This window comes from Cervus canadensis, chromosome X, assembly GCF_019320065.1.
Source record: "Cervus canadensis isolate Bull #8, Minnesota chromosome X, ASM1932006v1, whole genome shotgun sequence".
Lineage (NCBI taxonomy): Eukaryota > Metazoa > Chordata > Mammalia > Artiodactyla > Cervidae > Cervus > Cervus canadensis.
The window spans coordinates 61,694,899-61,715,272 of NC_057419.1; the positions used below are offsets into that span (position 1 = coordinate 61,694,899).

Sequence of the window (20,374 nt, forward strand, 5' to 3'; positions counted from 1 at the left end):
CTACAGCACACAACACCTTCAGCAAATATCATTCTTGGAATTACTGAAAGCTTCCTTGTGAGAGCTGCATCAAGTGAGAATGTCCACTATCACCCAGAAAATATAGTAGGTAGGAACAGAAGGAACAAAGTGCTCAGAAAGGAAGAAGCAAGACTGGCATTGTTTGCAGACGATATGATTCTGTACACTAAATTCTATAGGTATTTACAGAAAAATTGGTAGAATCAATAAAAGTTTAGGTAGCTGTTCACAGGATAAAATATTAACATACAGACGCCAATTTTATTCTATTTACCAGCAACAGATTTACAAAATGAAAATTTCAAAGGCACTATTTGCACAACATGAAGTGCCTAGGATAAAATGCTCTCTTGTGGGAAAAAAAAAGAAATATTATTGGGACATATTAAAGAAGTTTTTATTAAAAGGAAAGGTACACCATTATCCATTCAATAACTTTCTATATTATAGGCAAGAAGTCAAATCCAAAAGTGCAATGCAATCTTAACTAGAACCCTAGGAAGGATTTTGGTTGAACTTTTTCTGATGAACTGAAAATTGAAATGGATTCGAGAGAGGCCAAAAATAACCTATACATTCTTGAAGAACAAGGTAGAGTTGAGTGGCCTTATCCAAATATCAGAATTGACTTTAGACTTGTAGTGATGAATGCTGATATGGGGTGTTTTAAATAGACAGATAAATAGGGCCATGGGACTTAATAGAGAGTACCCAAACTAGCCCATACATAGGTAGATGTTTGATTTATGACACATGTGGCACTGCAAATCTGTAGGAAAAGGTCAGATTTTTCAATAAGTGGTTCACTGAAATTGGTAGAATCAATAAAAGTTTAGGTAGCTGTTCATAGGATAAAATATAAAAACAGAAAGAAACCCTACTCAACATTGTACACACACATCACTTGTAGCTGGATTATGACCTGACTGTGAGAGGCAAAACCACAAATATTCCAGAAGACAAGATAGAGAATAGTTCCATAACCCCAGGACAGGGACAGATTTCTTAAAACAGAAAAGCACTGGCCATAAGCAGAAGAATGATAAACTTTGACTATGTCATCATCAAGTATGTTATATAATTAAGTATGTCTTAATTAAAGTCTGTTCACAAAGCACAGCACAAAAGAGGAAATACGAACAACAAAACGTAGGATTATTTTAGCCACACTTATAACTGGTATTGAAAACACATAAATAACTCACTGGATCAGTAAGAACAAGATGGAAAATAGGATAGAAAAATGGCGAAAGAGTTGTCCATGAACAGGCTTTTCATAGAAGAGAGTGTCCAAAAGGTTCATAAAGGTGAGAATGTGCAAAAACTTCATAGCAGTGATAAACAAGTAAATTAGGTTTTGGCAACACTTGGTGTAGATGAAGATGTGCAGGCAGAGAAACTCTCTATGGTGCTGCTGGGATTACAAGTTGTTACAAACACTACAGAAAACAATTTGTCACCATGCAGAAAAGCTGAAGATATGTATAACTATGGGCCAGTGCCTCTGTTCTTGCAAGTATACCCAAAAGAGTTTTAAACATGAGTCCTGTGAGAAACGCCCAAGAAAGTTCATTGCACCATTGTTCATAAGAAAAAGCTAAAGGCATTGTTAGAAAAAAATATAGCTAAAAGCATCCCAGTGTTCACACAGTGTAGAACAGTATAATCATGTCAAAATTACTTTGCTAAAATCATGCACTGGAATGCTAGTCAGTGATGGAGACAGAAGATCTAAGGCTACTAGGAACAAGATGGACGAATCTCTCAAATAAATATGATAGAGTGAAAGAAGCAGGCCATAAAAGGGAGCATGCCGTATGATTCCTGTGATACAACTTCAAATAAACTGTATTGCTTAGGAATGCATACAAAAGTTGTAAGGTCATGTTTTTTAGAAAAGCACTGAACTGATTATCATAAAGTAAGATCCATAGGGGAGGGTGTGGGTTGTGATTGGGAGTAATACCGGTGGCTGTATTCTGGAAGGCTGGCAATGGTCTGTTTCTTGACCCTTGTCCTGGTTACATAGGTGTTGCTTTTATAAGGGCATTATTTATCCCTGGTATTATCTAAACCTGACATATATGTTTTATGCACTTCTCTGTGCCTCAGATTTGAAAAAAAAAAATGCTTCCTCCAAAAAATGTAATAGAAAAAATATGTGATGTAGAAATTTTGATGAGGTTTGAACTGTTATGGATGAAAAACTTGATCTTTTAATCAAGAGATTAGCAAGTGTCCATTATCACTAAAAGAGGAGAAAGAAGGGATTATTTAAACTGTCGTTTAGTCACTAAGACATGTCCGGCTCCTTTGCGACCCCATGGACTGTAGCTGGCCAGGCTCCTCTGTCCATGGGATTTCTGGAGTGGGTTGCCATTTCCTTCTCCAGGGGATCTTCTCGACCTAGGGATGGACCTGTGTCTCCTGCATTGGCAGGTGGATTCTTTACCACTGAGCCACCAAGGTAAACTATAGCTATCCCACAATCTAGTCATCACTTGAAACCTTTCTCTTCCCAGATAATTCACCCTGTATTTATATCGATTCCCAACTCACTGATGACAGACAAATTGGAAGATCATCATCAACATTAATAAGATTATTAGGCATCACAGACCAAATCCATTACAGTGAGACTAGGCCACCACACTTAAATGCAAGCAGGCACACGGAGGCTACTGGGCAGGCAAAAGGCATCTGTGCCTTTTTCTCAGGAGAGTCCACTATAGTAACTTAGGGTTTAACCTTGTCACATTTCACCAATGCTGTTGTCCAGAGACCTCCACATACTGGAGGATCTAGAGTAACCTGAACGATGTCCTCACCACGCTGTGAGATTGGACATGAAATTTACCACGGTGTACCCAATGGTAGAAGAGCAAAGAGTTGGTTTAGGTCGTGCACCTTATGGGGAGAACCCAGGAGTAGGCTGGGTTTTCCAGATTTCAATATAAATTGCTTCATCCTTTAGGCCTTGCATTTCTCGGCTCAACAGTGCTACTCTGTTTTGACGTCACCTCTTACTCTGCACCAGCAGGATGAAAAATTTAACTATGGTCCTGAGGACATTGCTCAAGACAGTTCTGAATGTGGAAGGAAAATTTTTAAAAAGGCATCATCTTCCACTGTGTATTCTCTCGGGAATTTTGTCACCTATCAATCCAGCCATCCATCCAATACACAATGTTTAACATACGGTAGGTGCTAACTGCCATGCTTAGCACTGGGAAGGGCTGGGGTGTGTGTGTTTATACCGTGTGGTATCGATTTATGTAGGTAGATACCTAAGGTATTCACTCCAGCACTTTTTTCTTTTTATTAGTTGGAGGCTAATTACTTCACAACATTTCAGTGCAGCACTTTTTATTGAAGTGACCTGCCGCTTCCCCTGTATCTCAGAAGACCTCCTTGATTTCCTACTAATATTAACAGTGGAACTTATTTATGTATACGAGGCTCTGCCCCTGGGAGTTCTATTCTGTTCTGGAGACCCAGTACAAGAATATTTAAATCACTGTGGCGTTAAACACGTTTTAATATCTGATAGGACCAGTTTCCGCGCAGTGCACATTTTGTTTTTTCCCCTTTCAGGAAGGTGTTGGGGCCCGCGGCAGGGGGCGGGGTTGCGCCTCCTCCGCGGCTCTGGTTCCAGTGGAGCTTCAAGGACGCAGAGGTGGGAATATCCCAGGCTGCTCTCGGCTTGCGGCACCCGACAAGATGGCGGCGGCGGCGGCGGCGGCGGCGGCGATGACTTCTTTCTGGTGCTGCTGGACCCGGTGGGTGGAGACGTAGATAACGAGGGCGCTGGTCTTTGCGCAGGGCCCGTGTGGAGAGGGGGAGGCCGCGACGGGCCCAAGGCTCCTGGGGTCGAAAGCGGCGCGAACCCCGAGGGCCGCCCTGCGCTGGGCCCCAGCTGCCTGTCGGCTGTCCCCGCCCCAGACCCGGATCCCCGCCCCAGGCCTGGGCCCTGCCAGAGGCCCTCATGGGCACAGTCACCATTCACACCCAAAACTTGCTGTCTTGCTTGGAGAACAGCGTCCTCACCCTGGCCACGCCCCGACCGCCAGCCTGGGTCACCTTTTTGCCACATCCTTGCCAACATTTGTTATTTCTGTTCTTTTCGATGCTAGCCATTCTCACAGGTGAGGTAATATCTCATTGTGGTTTTGATTTGAGTTTCCCTGATGATTAACGATGCCGAGCATCTTTACGTGTGCCTGTTGGTCATCTGCATTCCGTCTTTGGAAAAATGTCTGTTCAGTTCTTCTTCCCATTCTTAAATCAGAGCACTTTTGTTTGTTTGTTTTGATGTTAAGTCATTTGAGCTGTTTATATATGTTGGGTATTAACCCTTTATTGGCTGTGTCAATTGCACATATCTTCTTCCATTCAGTAGGTTTTGTTGTTGTTTATGGTTTTCTTTGCTGTGCAAAAGCTTTTAAGTTTAATAAGGCCCCAGTTGGTTTATTTTTGCTTTAGTTTCCTTTGCTTTAGGAGAGGGATCCAAAGCACTATTGCGATTTATGTCAAAGAGGGTTCTGCCTATGTATTCCTCTAGGAGTGTTAATAGTATTCAGTCTTCATTTGGATCTTTAATTCACTTTGAGTTTATTTTTGGATATGGTATTAGAGAATGTTCTAATCTGATTCTTTTACGTGTAGCTCTCCCGTTTTCCCAGCACCACTTGTTGAAGAGACTCTTTTCTCCATTGTGTCTTCTTGCATCCTTTGTCATATACTAATTGACCATACGTGTGTGGATTTATGTCTGAGCTCTGTATTCTGTTTCATTGATGGATATGACTAGTTTTGTGCTAGTACCATACTGTTTTGCTTACTATAGCGTTGGAGTATAGTCTGAAGCCAGAGGATGATTCTTCCAGCAGTGTTCTTCTTTCTCAAGACTGTTTTCAGAATATACCATATCTTCTTTTTTTCATTAAACTGTAGTTGATTTGCAATACTGTGTCATTTTCAGGTGTACAGCAAAGTGATTTAGTTTTATATGTGTGCATACACACATACATATAAATCACTCTCTATATAACTATATATATGATTATATATATATATATACACACACACACACACACATATATATACTTTTTCAGATTCTTTTCTAGTATAGACTATTACGTGGTATTGAATATAGTTTCCTCAACTATACAGTAGGTCCTTTTGGCTTATTTGTTTTATATACAGTAGTGTGTATCTGTTAATTCCAAATTTTCCCTTCCCCCTCCTTTCCCCTTTGCTAACCATAGGTTTGTTGACAAAGTCTGTGAGTATATTTCTGTCTTGTAAATACGTTCATTCATATCATTTTTTAAGATTCCACTATATGTGATATCATGTGATATTTGTCTTTCTCTGACTTGTAGTACTTCATTTAGTATGATGAGTTCTAGGTCCATCCATTTTGCTGCAAATGGCATTATTTCATTCTTTTATATGGTAAGGAATATTTCTTTATCTATATATTTGTGTATATGTATTTGTATTTATACATGCCATGTCTTCTTTATCCACTCACCTGTTGATGAACATTTAAGTTGCTTCCATAACTTGGCTATCATAAATAGTGCTGCTATGAACATTGGGGTGCATGCACCTTTTCAAATTAGAATTTTAGTCTTTTCCAGATATATGCCCATGAGTGGGATTGTTGGATTACATGATAATTCTATTTTTAACTTTGTCAGGCTACTACATAGTATTTAACTTTGTCAGAACACTACACAGTGTTCTTTTTGGTGGCTGCACAATGTACATTCACAGTGTTCTCCTTAGTGGCTGCACAGTGTACATTCCCACCAACAGTTTAGCAGGGTTCCCTTTCCTCCACACCCTCTCTACCATTTATTATTTGTAGATTTTTTTGATGGTGGTTATTCTGACTGGTGTGAGGTGAGACTTTGCTGTAATTCTGATTTGCATTTCTCTAATAATTAGTGATGCGAACCATCTTTTCATGTGCCTGTTGGTCTTCTGTATGTCTCTTTAGGGAAAATGTCTATTTAGGTCTTCTGCCCATTGTTTGGATTGGATTGTTCATTTTTTTTTTTTAATATGGAGTTGGGTGAGCTCTGTATATTGTAGAAATTAATCCCTTGTCACTCACATCATTTTTTTTTCATTTATTTTTATTAGTTGGAGGCTAATTACTTTACAATATTGTAGTGGGTTTTGCCATACATTGACATGAATCAGCCATGGATTTACATGGAATCCCCATCCGGAAACCCCCTCCCACCTCCCTCTCTACCCGATCCCTCTGGGTCTTCCCAGTGCACCAGGCCCGAGCACTTGTCTCATGCATCCCACCTGGGCTGGTAATCTGTTTCACTATAGATAATATCCATGTTTCGATGCTGTTCTCTCAAAACATCCCACCCTCGCCCTCCTCCACAGAGTCCAAAAGTCTGTTCTGTACATCTGTGTTTCTTTTTCTGTTTTGCATATAGGGTTATCATTACCATCTTTCTAAATTCCATATATATGTGTTAGTATGCTGTAATGTTCTTTATCTTTCTGGCTTACTTCACTCTGTATAATGGGCTCCCGTTTCATCCATCTCATTAGAACTGATTAAAGTGAATTCTTTTTAATGGCTGAGTAATATTCCATGGTGTATATGTACCACAGCTTCCTTATCCATTTGTCTGCTGATGGGCATCTAGGTTGCTTCCATGTCCTGGCTATTATAAACAGTGCTGCGATGAACATTGGGGTGCATGTGTCTCTTTCAGATCTGATTTCCTCGGTGTGTATGCCCAGAAGTGGTATTGCTGGGTCATATGGCAGTTCTTTTTTAATATTTCCTCCCATTCTGTAAGATGTCTTTTCATCCTGGACATGAATTTGAGCAAACTCTGAGAGAGCGTGAAGGACAGGGAAGCCTGGTGTGCTGCAGTCCGTAGGGTCACAAAGAGTCGGATATGACTTAGTGATTCAACGACAACAACAAATGGTCAATTAATCTATGATGAAGGAGGCAAGACTATACAATGATGAAAAGATATTTGATGTCTTTTCTTTGATGGTTTCCTTGCTGTGTAAAAACTTCTAAATTTAATTAGGTTCCATTTGTCTCTTTTTGCTTTGCTTTTGTTTGCTTTCGGAGGGGAACCAACCCCCCCCCCCAAATAAATAAAAGATTGCCGCGATTTATGTCAAAGAGTGTTTTGCCTATGATTTCCTCTAGGAAGTTTAATGTATCTGGTTTTCTTTAATCCATTTTGAGTTTATCTTTGGAAATAGTGTTAGAAAATGTACTAATTTGATTCTTTTACATGTAGCTGTTCAGTTTTCCCAGCACAACTTATTGAAAGTGACTGTCTTTTCTTCATTGTATAGTCTTGCCTCCTCCACCATAGATTACTTGACCATTTGTTGTTGCTGAGTCACTAAGTTGAGTCCAGCTCTTTGCGATCCCATGGACTGCAGCATGCCAGTCTTCCCCATCTTCGCTATATCCCAGTGTTTGCTCAAATCCATGTCCACTGAGGCAGTGATGCTATCTAACCACCTTACCCTCTGTCACCCGCTTCTCCTTTTGCCTTCTATCTCTCTCAGGATCAGTGTCTTTTCCATTGAGTTGGCTCTTTGCATCCACTGGCCAAAGTGTTGTAGCTTCACCATCAGCATCAGTCCTTCCAATGAATATTCAGGGATGATTTCCTTTAGGATTGACTGCTTTGATCTCCTTGCAGTCCAAGGATATCTCAAGAGTCTCCGCCAGCACCACAATCAAAAGCATCAGTTCTTTGGTGCTGAACCTTCTTTATGGTCCAGCTTTCGCATCTGTACATGACTACTGGAAACACCATAGTTTTGACTAGAGGAACCTTTGTCAGAAAAGTGATGTCTCTGCTTTTTAATACACTATGTTATACAGTGGAAGTGAGGAATAGATTTAAGGGACTAGATCTGATAGCCAGAGTGCCTGATGAACTATGGATGGAGGATCGTGACATTGTACAGGAGACAGGGATCAAGACCATCCCCAGGAAAATGAAATGCAAAAAAGCAAAATGGCTGTCTGAGGAGGCCTTACAAATAGCTGTGAAATGTAGAGAAGTGAAAAGCAAAGGAGAAAAGGAAAGATATACCCATTTGAATGCAGAGATACAAAGAACAGCATGGAGAGATAAGAAGACCTTCCTCAGCGATCCATGCAAAGAAATAGAGGAAAAGAATAGAATGGGAAAGACTAGAGATCTCTTCAAGAAAATTAGAGATACCAAGGGAACGTTTCATGCAAAGATGGGCTTAATAAAGGACAGAAATGGTGGGGACCTAACAGAAGCAGAAGATATTAAGAAGAGATGGCAAGAATACACAGAACTGTACAAAAAAGATCTTCACCACCCAGATAATCACGATAGTGTGATCACTCACCTAGAGCCAGACATCCTGGAATTTGAAGTCAAGTGGGCCTTAGGCAGTATCACTATGAGCAAAGCTAGTGGAGGTGATGGAATTCCAGTTGAGCTATTTCAAATCCTAAAAGATGATGATGTGAAAGTGTTGCACTCAATATGCCAGCAAATTTGGAAAACTCGGCAGGGGCCACAGGACTAGAAAACGTCAGTTTTCATTCCAACCTCAAAGAAAGGCAATGCCAAAGAATGCTGAACTACCACACAGTTGCACTCGTCTCACACGCTAGTAAAGTAATGCTCAAAATTCTCCAATCCAGGCTTCAGCAATACGTGAACCGTGAACTTCCAGATGTTCAAGGTGGTTTTCGAAAAGGCAGAGGAACCAGAGATCAAATTGCCAACATCTTTGCAAAAAAGTAAGAGAGTTCCAGAAAAACATCTATTTCTGCTTTACTGACTATGCCAAAGCCTTTGACTGTGTGGATCACAGTAAACTGTGGAAAGTTCTGAAAGAGATGGGAATACCAGACTACCTGACCTGGCTCTTGAGAAACCTGTTTGCAGGTCAGGAAGCAACAGTTAGAACTGGACACGGAGTAACAGATTGGTTCCAAATAGGTAAGGGAGTATGTCAAGGCTGTGTATTGTCACCCCACTTATTTAACTTAGATACAGAGTACATCATGAGAAACGCTGGGCTGGAAGAAGCACAAGCTGGAATCAAGATTTCTGGGAGAAATATCAATAACCTCAGATATACAGATGACACCACCCTTATGGAAGAATGTGAAGAGGAACTAAAGAGTCTCTTGATGAAAGAGGAGAGTGAAAAAGTTGGCTTAAAGCTCAACATTCAGAAACCTAAGACCATGGCATCCGGTCCCATCACTTCATGGCAAATAGATGGGGAAATAGTGGAAACAGTGGCTGACTCTATTTTTGTGGGCTCCAAAATCACTGCAGATGGTGATTGCAGACATGAAATTAAAAGACGCTTACTCCTTGGAAGGAAAGTTATGACCAATTAGTCAGCATATTAAAAAGCAGAGACATTGTTCAACAAGGTCCGTCTAGTCAAGGCTATGATTTTTCCAGTAGTTATGTATGGATGTGAGATTTGGACTATAAAGAAAGCTGAGTGCCGAAGAATTGCTGCTTTTGAACTGTGGTGTTGGAGAAGACTCTTGAGAGTCCCTTGGACTGCAAGGAGATCCAACCCGTCCATCCTAAAGGATATCAGTCCTGGGTTTTCACTGGAAGGACTGATGTTGAAGCTGAAACTCCAGTATTTTGGCCACCTGATGCGGAGAGCTGACTCAGTTGAAAAGACCCTGATGTTTGGAAAGATTGATGGCAGGAGGAGAAGGGGACGACAGAGGATGAAATGGTTAGATGGCATCACTGACTCAATGGACATGAGTTTGGGTGGACTCCGGAAGTTGCTGATGGACAGGGAGGCCTCACGTGCTGTGGTTCATGGGGTCGCAAAGAGTTGGACATGAATGAGTGACTGAACTGAGCTGAAGTAGGTTTGTCACAGCTTTCCTTCCAAGGATCAAGCATCTTTTAATTTCATGGCTGCAGTCACTGTCTGTAGTGATTTTGGAGCCCAAGGAAAGAAAATCTGTCACTGCTTTCACCTTTCCCCCCTCTATTTGTCATGAAGTGATGGAACTGAATGCCATGATCTTAGTTTTGTTTTTTGTTTTTTTTGTTTTTTTTTTTGAGGTTTAAGTCAGCTTTACATTCTCCTCTTTCACTTTCATCAGGAGACTCTCTGGTTCCTCTTCACTTTCTGCTATTAAGAGTAGTCCTATCTGCATATCTGAGGTTGTTTATATAGGTGACTGGTTTTTTCTCTGGGATTTCTATTGTGATCCCATGGTCTGTATTTCTGTTTTGGTGCCAGTACCATACTGTTTTGGTTACTGTAGCTTTGTAGTGTGCTGTGAAGTCAGGGAGCCTGATTCCTCTAGCTCCAGTTTTCTTTCTCAAGATAGCTTTGACTGTTCAGGGTCTTTTTTGCTTCCAAACAATTTGTAAACATTTTTGTTCTATTTCCATGAAAAATATCATTGGTAATTTGGTAGAGACGGCATTGAATCTGTTAGTTACTTTGGGTAGTGTAGTCATTTTCCCAGTATTGATTAATCCACTCCAAGAACATGGTATATCTCTCCACCTTTTTGTGTCATCTTTGATTTCGTTTGTCAGTCCTTATAGTTTTCTGAGTACAGGTCTTTTTTCTTCTTAGGTATTTTTATTATATTTTTTATGTGATGTAAAGTGGGATCATTTCCGTAATTTCTCTTTCTGATCATTCGTTGTTAGTGTATAAGAATGCAAGAAATTTCGGCGTATTCATTTTATATCTGGCAGCTTTACCAAATTCAGTGATAACATCTGGTAGTCTTCTGGTAGCATCTTTATGATTTTCCATAGTTAATATCATCTCATTTACAAACAATGACAATTTCACTCCCCCCCCCCCCCGTTTTTTATTCCTTTTATTTCTTTTTCTTCTCTGATTGCCTTGTCTAGACTTCAAAACTATTTTGAGTGGTAGCGGCGAGTGTGGCCATCTCTGTATTGTTCCTGGTCTTAGTGAAAATGCTTTCAGTTTTTCGCTGTTGAGAATGGTGTTTGCTGTGTGTTTGTCTTTTATGTCCTTTATTGTGTTGAGGTAGGTTCCCTCCGTGCTCACTTTCTGGAGAGTTTTAATCATAAATGGTGTTGAATTTTGTTGAACGTTTTTCTGTATCTGTTGAGGTGATCATATGGTGTTTGTTCTTCCATTTGTTAATGTGGTGTATCACATTGAGTGATTTCCATATATTGAAGAATCCGTGCATCCCTGGGATAAATCCCACTTGATCATGGTGTATAATTCTTTTAATGTGTTGTTGATATATGTTCTAGAGAGGTTTTATCATAAATGGATGTTGAATTTTGTCCAAAGCTTTTTCTGCATGTACTGAGATGATCATAGGGCTTTTACTCTTCAGTTTGTTTCCGTGGTATATCATAGTGATTTTTTTGTGGATATTGAAAATTCCTTGCACCCCTGTGACAAATCCTACTTGATCATGATGTATGATCTTTTTTAAAGCATTATTGAATTTGCTTGACTAGTATTTTGTTGAGAATATCTTCCTCTGCAGTTTTTTGGAGTGGTTTCGGATGAATCAATATCAAGTCTTCTCTAAATGCTTGGTAGAATTCACCTTTGAAGCCTGCATCCTTGTTTTGTGGGAGTTTTAAATTACTGATTCAATTTTGTTATTGGTAACTGGTGTGTTTTTATTTTCTGTTTCTTCGTGGTTCAGTCTTAGGAGATAGTACCTTTCTAAGAATTTGTCTTCCTCTTCTATGTTGTCCATTTTATTGGTGTTGAGTCCTCATTGCAGTCTTATCATCCTTTGTATTTTGTAGTTTTGGTTGTAGCTTCTTTTCTATTTCTGATTTTATTGATGTGGGCCCTCTCCCTTTTTTCTTCATGTGTCTGGCTCAATGTTTATCGATTTTATTTCAGCTTCATTTTAGTTTCTAGTTCATTTATTTCTGCTCTGATCTTTATGAGTTCTTTCTTTCTATAATCTTTGGGTTTTGTTTGCTCTTCTTTCTCTAGTTGGTTTAGGTGTAAGGTTTGGTTGTTTATATTAGTTTTTTCTTTTTTTTTTTTTTGGTCTCCTGAGGTAAGTTTGTGTCACTAAAAACGTCCCATGTTAGAACTGTTTCTGCTATATCCCATACATTTTGGATTGTCATGTTTTCATTTTCAGTTGTCTCTAGATATTTTTTAGTCTCCTCTTTAATCTCTTCAATGATCCACTGGGTGTTCTGTAACATATTTCTTTAGCCTTCATGTGATTTTGTTGGATTTTCTCCAGTTTTTTTTTTGTTGTTGTTGTTTGTTTGGTTTGGTAGTTGATTTCTAGTCTCAGAGCTCTGTGGTCAGAAAAGATGTTTGTATGATTAAAGTTTTCTTAAATTTACTGAGGCTTCCTTGTGGCCTAGCTTGTGATCTCTTATAGAGAATGGTTCATGTTCATATAAAAAAGAATGTGTATTCTCTTGCTTTCAGATGGAATGCATGCTCTCTATGTGTGTGTGTGTATATATATATGTGTGTGTGTGTGTGTGTATATATATATATATATATATATAAAGATAAAACTAAGAGCATTTAATATGTAATGTGTTAATTCCATCCTGTGTCTTCTTATTCATTTTCTGTCCAGATGATCTGTGGGGTTGATATAAGTGGGGTGTAAGAGTGTCTTAGTATTATTGTGTTAGCGTTGATTTTTCCTTTTATTTCTGTTAGTATTTGTCTCATATATTGAGGAGCTCCTTTTTGTGTGTATATATTTGCAATTGTTATATCTTCTTGTTGGACTCATGCTTTGAACATTATGTAGTGCCCTTCTTTGCCTCTTGTAGCAGTGTGAAGTATATATTGCCTGATATAAGTATGGGTTCTCCAATTTTTTAAAAATTTCCATTTGTTGGAATACCTTTTTCAATCACCTCACTGTCAGCCTGTATGTGTCTCTAGATCTGAAGTAAGTTTCTTGTAGGCAGTGTATATCCAGGTCTTGTTTCTGATCCATTCAGCCATTCTGTCTTTGGCTGGAGCATTTAATCCATTTATATCTAAGGTAATTATAGATAAGTGTGCTTTTCTTGTCATTTTGTTAATTGGGATTTGTTTTCCTTTTTTGTCTTTTGTTCACTTCTCTTTTGGTTTGATGACTATAATTAGTGTTATGTTTCTACTACTTTTTTCTTTTTTGTGTTTATATCTATTATACATTTTCGACTTCCAGGTATCATGAGGCTTTTTTATATCAGTCCATATATATACATGATTGTTTTAAGCTGCTGATCTCTTAATTTCAAACACATTTTAGAAACCTTGCATTTGTACTCTCCTCCCCTCATGATTACTGTTTTTGAAGTCATATTTTGCATCTAACTGCTTATTGGGGAGACAGTAGATTTTACTCTTTTTTTTTTTATTCTCTTTTGGTTAATCCTCTAAGGGACTTCCTGCAACTCCTGGACTTGGGTGACTTTTTCCTTCCTCATGTTATGAAAGTTTTTAGCTACTATCCCTTCAATTATTTTCTCGGGCCCCTTGTCTCTCTTTTCCTTCTGGGGCCCGTGTAATGTGAATATTAGTGCACTACTCCAGAGGTCTATTAAAGTGTCCTCATTTCTTTTCGTTCTTTTTTGTTGTTGTCATCCAGTGGTAGTGATTTTCAGTACTCTGTCTTCCAACACACTGATCCATTCTACAACATTTAGTCTACTGTTGATTCCTACAGTAGCTATGAATCCTACTGTAAAAAATTCCTAAGGTATTTTTTATTTCACTTATTGTATTCTTTATCTCTGTTTGGTTGTTCTTTATATTTTCTAACTTTTGTTAAAAACTTGTAACTTCTTATCCTTTGCGTTCATTCTTCTGAATTCTTCTGTTATCTTATTATCATTACTGTGAACTCTTTTTCATGTAGATTGCCTATCTCCACTTCACTTAGTCCTTCTTCTGGGTTTTATATTTTTCCTTCATCTGGAACATATTCTTCTGCTGCCTCATTTTGCCCAAGTTGCTATTTGTGTTTTCATATATGTGGTAAGTAGCTACATTTCTTGATCTTGGAGAAGTGGCCTTATGTAGGAGAGGCCTTATGTGTCTCAGCCATGCACTCCCCTCTCAGCACTCGTGTTTTATGATCTAGGGGTTCCCCCTAATGGGGCTGCATGTGTCCTTCTGTTGTCGCAGGCTGACTACATAGATGGTCTGGTAGGCTTGGTTGACCCCAAGTCCCATTGGTTATGAGGGCCTGCTTTGTGCAGATGGTGCTGGTTGCTGTTCATCAGAACTTGGTCACAAGTGCTTGGCTGTAGAACCCTAGGTGGCTCTGGGGCTAGTGCTGACTCGCTGGTGAATGGAATCAGGATCCCAAAGACTTTAGGGTTGTTTCCACCCAAGGGCAAGTGAAGTCATGTCCTGAGGACCGTATTGGACTACTGGTAGGCAGGGATCTCAGAACTCATTTCAAATCTTTGCTGGTTGAGGGATCCTGACAGAGTGGGATTTGGGGTCCAGGAAGTCCTCCACTTTGTGTTGGCCTGATAGTGGACAGAGCCAGGACCCAGCTGTCCCCAGGTTATGGTCTGGCCTACTATTGCCAGACTCAGTGTGTAGGATCGTAATTGTCTTGTTTCTGCTGTCTGCTCCTTTGTGGGTGTGGATGCTCTCGGGGCTAGTGCAGGCTTCCTGGAGCAAAGGGCCAATGCCTATCCACTGATGAGTGGAACTGGGTCTAGGCCTATGGAGGGCAAGGCCATGCCTTGGGGCATGTTTAGATGACACGGTGGGTACAGGAGGTCTTTAGACATCCTCTCTGCTGATGAGGGATTGTGTCCCCATTCAGTTTGCTTTTTGGCCTGATGTGGACCATCACTGTTGCCTACAGGCTGCTGGGTGGGGCCAGGTCTTGGAGCTAATGATTCAAGGTGAAGGTGGAAGCCACCAGCAGCAGTGTTCAAGTAGTTTACTGTTCCTAAATATGTCTGTCACCAGTGTCCATGTCTGAAGGGTGAGCCATAGCTGAACCCTGCCTCTCCAGGAGACTCCCCAAGAGAAGCAGGTAGTTTTGGCCTAGGCTTCTGCCAAATTACTGCTTTTTCCCAAGGTCCCAATGTGCATAATATTTCGTGTGCACCTTTTAGGAGTAGAGTATTTCTTTCTCCCAGTCCTGTGGGGTCCTGTAATTAAGCCCCACTGGCCTCCAAAGCCAGATTTTTTTTTTAAAATCTCATCTATCCAGTGATGGACCCCTGGGCTGGGGAGCCTGATGGGGGGCTCAGAACTCTCTGTCCTGTGGGAAAAACTCTGCAATATATTGTTGTTATTGTCCAGTTTGAGGGTTGCCCACCTGGGACGTATGGGATTTGATTATATTGCCAGTTCACCCCTTCTATGCATCCCCTTGTGGTTACTTCTTTGTGTCTTGTTGTAGAAGATCTTTTCTGGAAGGTTGCAGTCCATTTCATTAATTGTTGTTCTGCAGATAGTTGTGACTTTGGCGTGCTCATAAGAGGCAGTGAGCTCAGAGACTTTCTACGCTGACAACATGGCTACTCTCTCCAATCATCAGTCATCTGTTGATGGGCCCTTGGATTGCACTGATTCCTTGGCTATTGTAAATAGTGCTGCCATGAATATTTGGGTACACGAACCTTTTCAAAATAGTGTTTCACTTTTTTTCCTACCATATATCCCCACAAGTGGATTTGCTAGATCATACGGTAGTTCTATTTTTAGTTTTTAGAGGAATCGCCACACTGTGTTCCAACAGTGACTGCACCAGTTTGCATTCCCATCAACTATGTTGAAGGATTCCCTTTCCTCCACACCCTCTGTAGGACTTATTGTTTGTAGATTTTTGGATGATAGCCATTCTGATCAGTGTGAGGTGATACTTTGTAGTTTTGATTTGCAGTTCTCTAGTCATTCGTGATGTTGAGCACTTTTTCATGTGGTATTTTGCCATTTGTGTATTTTCCTTCAAGAAAGGTCTATTTAGATCTTTCATCCATTTTTTGGGTGGGCTGGGTATTCAGTTGTAGGAGATGCTTGTATATTTTGGAGGTTAATCCATTTTCAGTAGCTTTGTTGCAAGGATTATCTCCCATTCTGAGGGCTGTCTTTTCATTTTGCTTATGGTTTCCTTTGCTCTGCAGAGGTTTTTTAAGCTTAATCAGATCTCACCAATCAAAATTTATTTTTATTTTCCTTACTCTAGGATGTGGGTCAAAAAAGATCTTGCTGTAATTTATGTCAGAGAGTGTCGTGCCTATGTTTTTCTCTAAGAATTTTATAGTATCTGGTCATACATTTAAGTCTTTAATCCACTCTGACTTTATCCTTGTGTAGCATGTTAGGGAGTGTTCTTATTTCACTGTTACATGTAGGTGTCCAGATTCCCCACCACCATTTATTGAACAGATATTATTTTCTTCATTGTTAATTCCTGCTCGCTCCATTTGTCATAGATTAGGTGACCAGAGGTGCATGGGTTCATCTCTGGATTTTTTATCCTGTTCCATTGGTCTATACTTCTGTTTTGAGGCCAACATCATGCAGTTTTGATTAATGTAGCTTTGTCCTGGACTCTGAAGTTATGGGGCCTGGTTTCTCCCGCTCCAGTTTTCTTTCCCAAGATTACTGTGGCTATTCAGGGTCTTTTGTGCTTCCATACAGATTTCTAAAAAGTATTATAATTCTTAGAAAACTGCCATTGCCAATTTGATAAGGAATGCCTTGAATCTATAGATTGCTTTGGGTAGTATGGTCATTTCCCCAATATTGATTCATTCAATCCAAGGAGATGATATATGTGCAAAGAAATAGAGAAAAGCAAGAGAATGAGAAAGACTAGAGATCCCTTCAAGAAAATTGGAGATATCAAAGGAACATTTCATGCAAGGATGGGCATGATAAAGGACAGAAACGGTAAGGACCCAAAAGAAGCAGACGAGATTAGGAAGAGGTGGCAAGAAAACACAGACAAACTAAACGAAAGAAGGTCTTAATGACCCAGATAACCAAGATGGTGTGGTCACTAACCTAGAGCCAGACATCCTGGAGTGTGAGGTCACTTAATGTGGTGTGTGGGCCTTAGGAAGCATTACTATGAGCAAAGCTAGTGGAAGTGACGGACTTCCAGCTGAGCTATTTAAAATTCTAAAAGATAATGCTGTTAAAGTGCTGGACTAAATATGTCAGTAAATTTGGAAAACTCTGCAGCGGCCACAGAATTGGAAAAGATGAGGTTTCATTCCAATCCCAAAGAAGGGCAATGCCAAAGGATGTTCAAGCTACTGTACAATTGTGCTCATTTCACTTGCTGGCAAAGTAACCCTCAAAATCCTTCAAGCTAGGTTTCAGCAGGATATGAACCCAAGAACTTCCAGATGTCCAAGCTGGATTTCGAAGAGGCAGAAGAACCAGAGATCACATTGCTAACATTTGTTGGGTCATGGAAAGAGCAAGGGAGTTTGAGGAAAAAAAAATGTCTACTTCTACTTCATTGACTGCACTAAAGACTTGACTGTGTGGATCACAACAAACTGTGGAAAATACTTAAAGAGATGGATCACAGCCTTGTGATGGTGATGTGTATAACTTAATGAAACTATGAGTCATGCCAAGCAGGGGCACCCAAGATGGATGGGTCATAGTGGAGACTTAGTGGAGAGTTCTGATAAAATATGGTCCACTGGAGGGGGGGAACAGCAAACCACTCCAGAATTCTTGCTTTGAGAGCCCCATGAAGAGTATGAAAAGGCAAAACGATATGACACTGGAAGAAGAGCCCCCCAGGTTGGAATATATTCCTGGGGATGAGGGGAGCAATAGCTCCAGAAAGAATGAAGAGACTGAACCAAAGTGGAAATGACACTTAGTTGTGGATGTGTCTGGTGGTTAAAGTAAAATCTGATGCTGTAAAGAAAAATATTGCATAGGAATTTAGACTGTTAGGCCCATGAATCAAGGTAAATTGGAAGTGGTCAAGCAGGAGATGGCAAGAGTGAGCACTGACACCTTAGGAATCAGTGAACTAAAATGGTTGGAAATGGGCGAATTTAATTCAGATAACCATTACATCTACTACTGTGGGCAAGAATCTCTTAGAAGAAACGGAGTAGCCTTCCTAATCAACAAAAGAGTCTGAAATGCAGTACTTGGGTGCAATCTCAAAACAACAGAATAAATCTTGGTTCATTTCCAAGGGAAACCACTCGACATCACAGTAATTCAATTCTATGCCCCGTCCACTAATGCTGAAGAAGCTGAAATTGCTCAGGTCTATGGAGACCTGTAAGACCTTCTAGAACTAACACCCAGAAAAGATGTCCTATTCATCATAGGGGACTAGAATGCAAAAGTAGGAAGTCATGAGATACCATGAGTAACAGACAAGTTTGGCCTAGGAATACAAAATGAAGCAGGGCAAAGACTAACAGAGTTTTGTCAGACCACACTGTTAATAGCAAACACCTTCTTCCAACAACACAAGAGATGACTCTACACATGGACATCACTAGATGATCAAAACTGAAATTGGATCGACTATATGCTTTGCAGTCAAAGTTAGAGCAGCTGTATACAGTTAGCAAAAACAAGGCCTGGAGCTGAGTGTGGCTCAGATCATGAGCTCCTTATTGCAAAATTCAGGCTTAAATGGAAGAAAAATGGACGAAAGTAGGGAAAACTGCAAAGCCATTCAGGTATGGCCTAAACCAAATCCTTTATGGTTATACAGTGGAGTTTACAAATGGATTTAAAGGATTAGATCTGGTAGACAGAGTGTCTGAAGAACTATGGATGGAGGTTTGTAACACTGTAAAAGAGGAAGGGACCAAACTCATCCCAGGGAAAAAGAAATGTAAGAAGGCAGAGAAATTGTCTAACGAGGCTTTACAAATAGTTGAGGAAAGACGAGAAGCGAAAGGCAGTGGGGGGGGGGGGATAGTGAAAGATATACCCAACTGAATGCAAAGTTCTGGAGAATAGCAAGGAGAGATAAGAAAGCCTTCTTAAGTGAACGATGCAAAGAAATAGAGGAAAACAATAGCATGGGAAAGACTAGAGGTCTCTCCAAGAAAATTAAAGATATGAAAGGAAAGTTTCATGCAATGGCTAGGATGATAAAAGACAGAAATGGTAAGGACCTAACAGAAGCAGGAGAGATTAAGAAGAGCTGCCAAGAATAAACAGAAGAACTATATAAAAAGCTCTTAATGATCCAGATAGTCATGATGGTGTGGTCACTCACCTAGAGCCAGACATCCTGGATTGTGAAGTCAAGTGATATCATATGCTCTAGGTCCATCCATGTTACATATTGACTGTAGCGGTTTAACAGCATCATCTGTTAGGATTTGAAATAGCTCAGCTGGAATTCCATTACCTTCACTAGCTTTGTTCGTAGTGATGCTTCCTAAGGCCCACTTGACTTCACATTCCACGATGTCTGGCTCTAGGTGAGTGATCAGACCATCATGGTTATCTGGTTCATTAAGGTCTTTTTTGTATAGTTCTTCTGTGTATTCTTGCCACCTCTTCTTAATATCTTCTGCTTCTGTTAGGTCCATACTATTTCTGTCTTTTATTGTGCCCATCTTTGCATGAAATGTTCCCTTGGTATCTCTTAATTTTATTGATGAGATCTCTAGTCTTTCCCATTCTATTGTTTTTCTCTGTTTCTAAAAATGCGTTCTTCACTGAGGAATGCTTTCTTATCTCTCCTTGTTAGTCTTTGCATCTCTGCATTCAGCTGGGTACATCTTTCCTTTTCTACTTTACTTTTCACTTCTTTTCTTTTCTCAGCTGTTTGTAAGGCACCTTGACAACCATTTTGCCTTTTTAAAAAATTATTTATTTTTTATTGAAGGATAATTGCTTTACAGAATTTTGCTGTTTTCTGTCAAACCTCAACATGAATCACCCATAAGTATACATATATCCCCTCCCTTTTGAAACTCCCTCCCATCTCCCTCCCCATCCCACCCCTCTAGGCTGATACACAGCCCCTGTTTGAGTTTCCTGAGCCATACAGCAAATTTCTGTTGGTATCTATTTTACATATGGTAATGTAAGTTTCCTTGTTACTCTTTCCATACATCTCACCCCCTCTGCCCCTCTCCCCATGTCCATAAGTCTATTCTCTAGGTCTGTTTCTCCATTGTTGCCCTGTAATTAATTTCTTCAGTACCATTTTTCTAGATCCTGTATATATGCATTAAAATACGGTATTTATCTTTCTCTTTCTGACTCACTTCACTCTATATAATAGGTTTTAGGTTCACCCACCTCATTTGAACTGACTCAAATGCGTTCCTTTTTATGGCTGAGTAATACTCCTTTGTGTGTATGTACCACAACT

General features: G+C 39.9%; 1 protein-coding gene across 1 annotated transcript in view; it reads left to right on the top strand.

The window, feature by feature from the left end:
* The first annotated feature begins 1,264 nt into the window (after positions 1 to 1,264).
* LOC122435576 (zinc finger X-linked protein ZXDB-like) overlaps positions 1,265 to 20,374 on the top strand; it is a 59,430-nt gene continuing 40,320 nt past the window's right edge. The window contains exons 1-2 of the mRNA XM_043459752.1: positions 1,265 to 1,328; positions 3,616 to 3,800. Coding sequence (XP_043315687.1) covers positions 1,265 to 1,328; positions 3,616 to 3,800 — 249 coding nt within the window. The remainder of the gene's footprint in view (positions 1,329 to 3,615; positions 3,801 to 20,374) is intronic.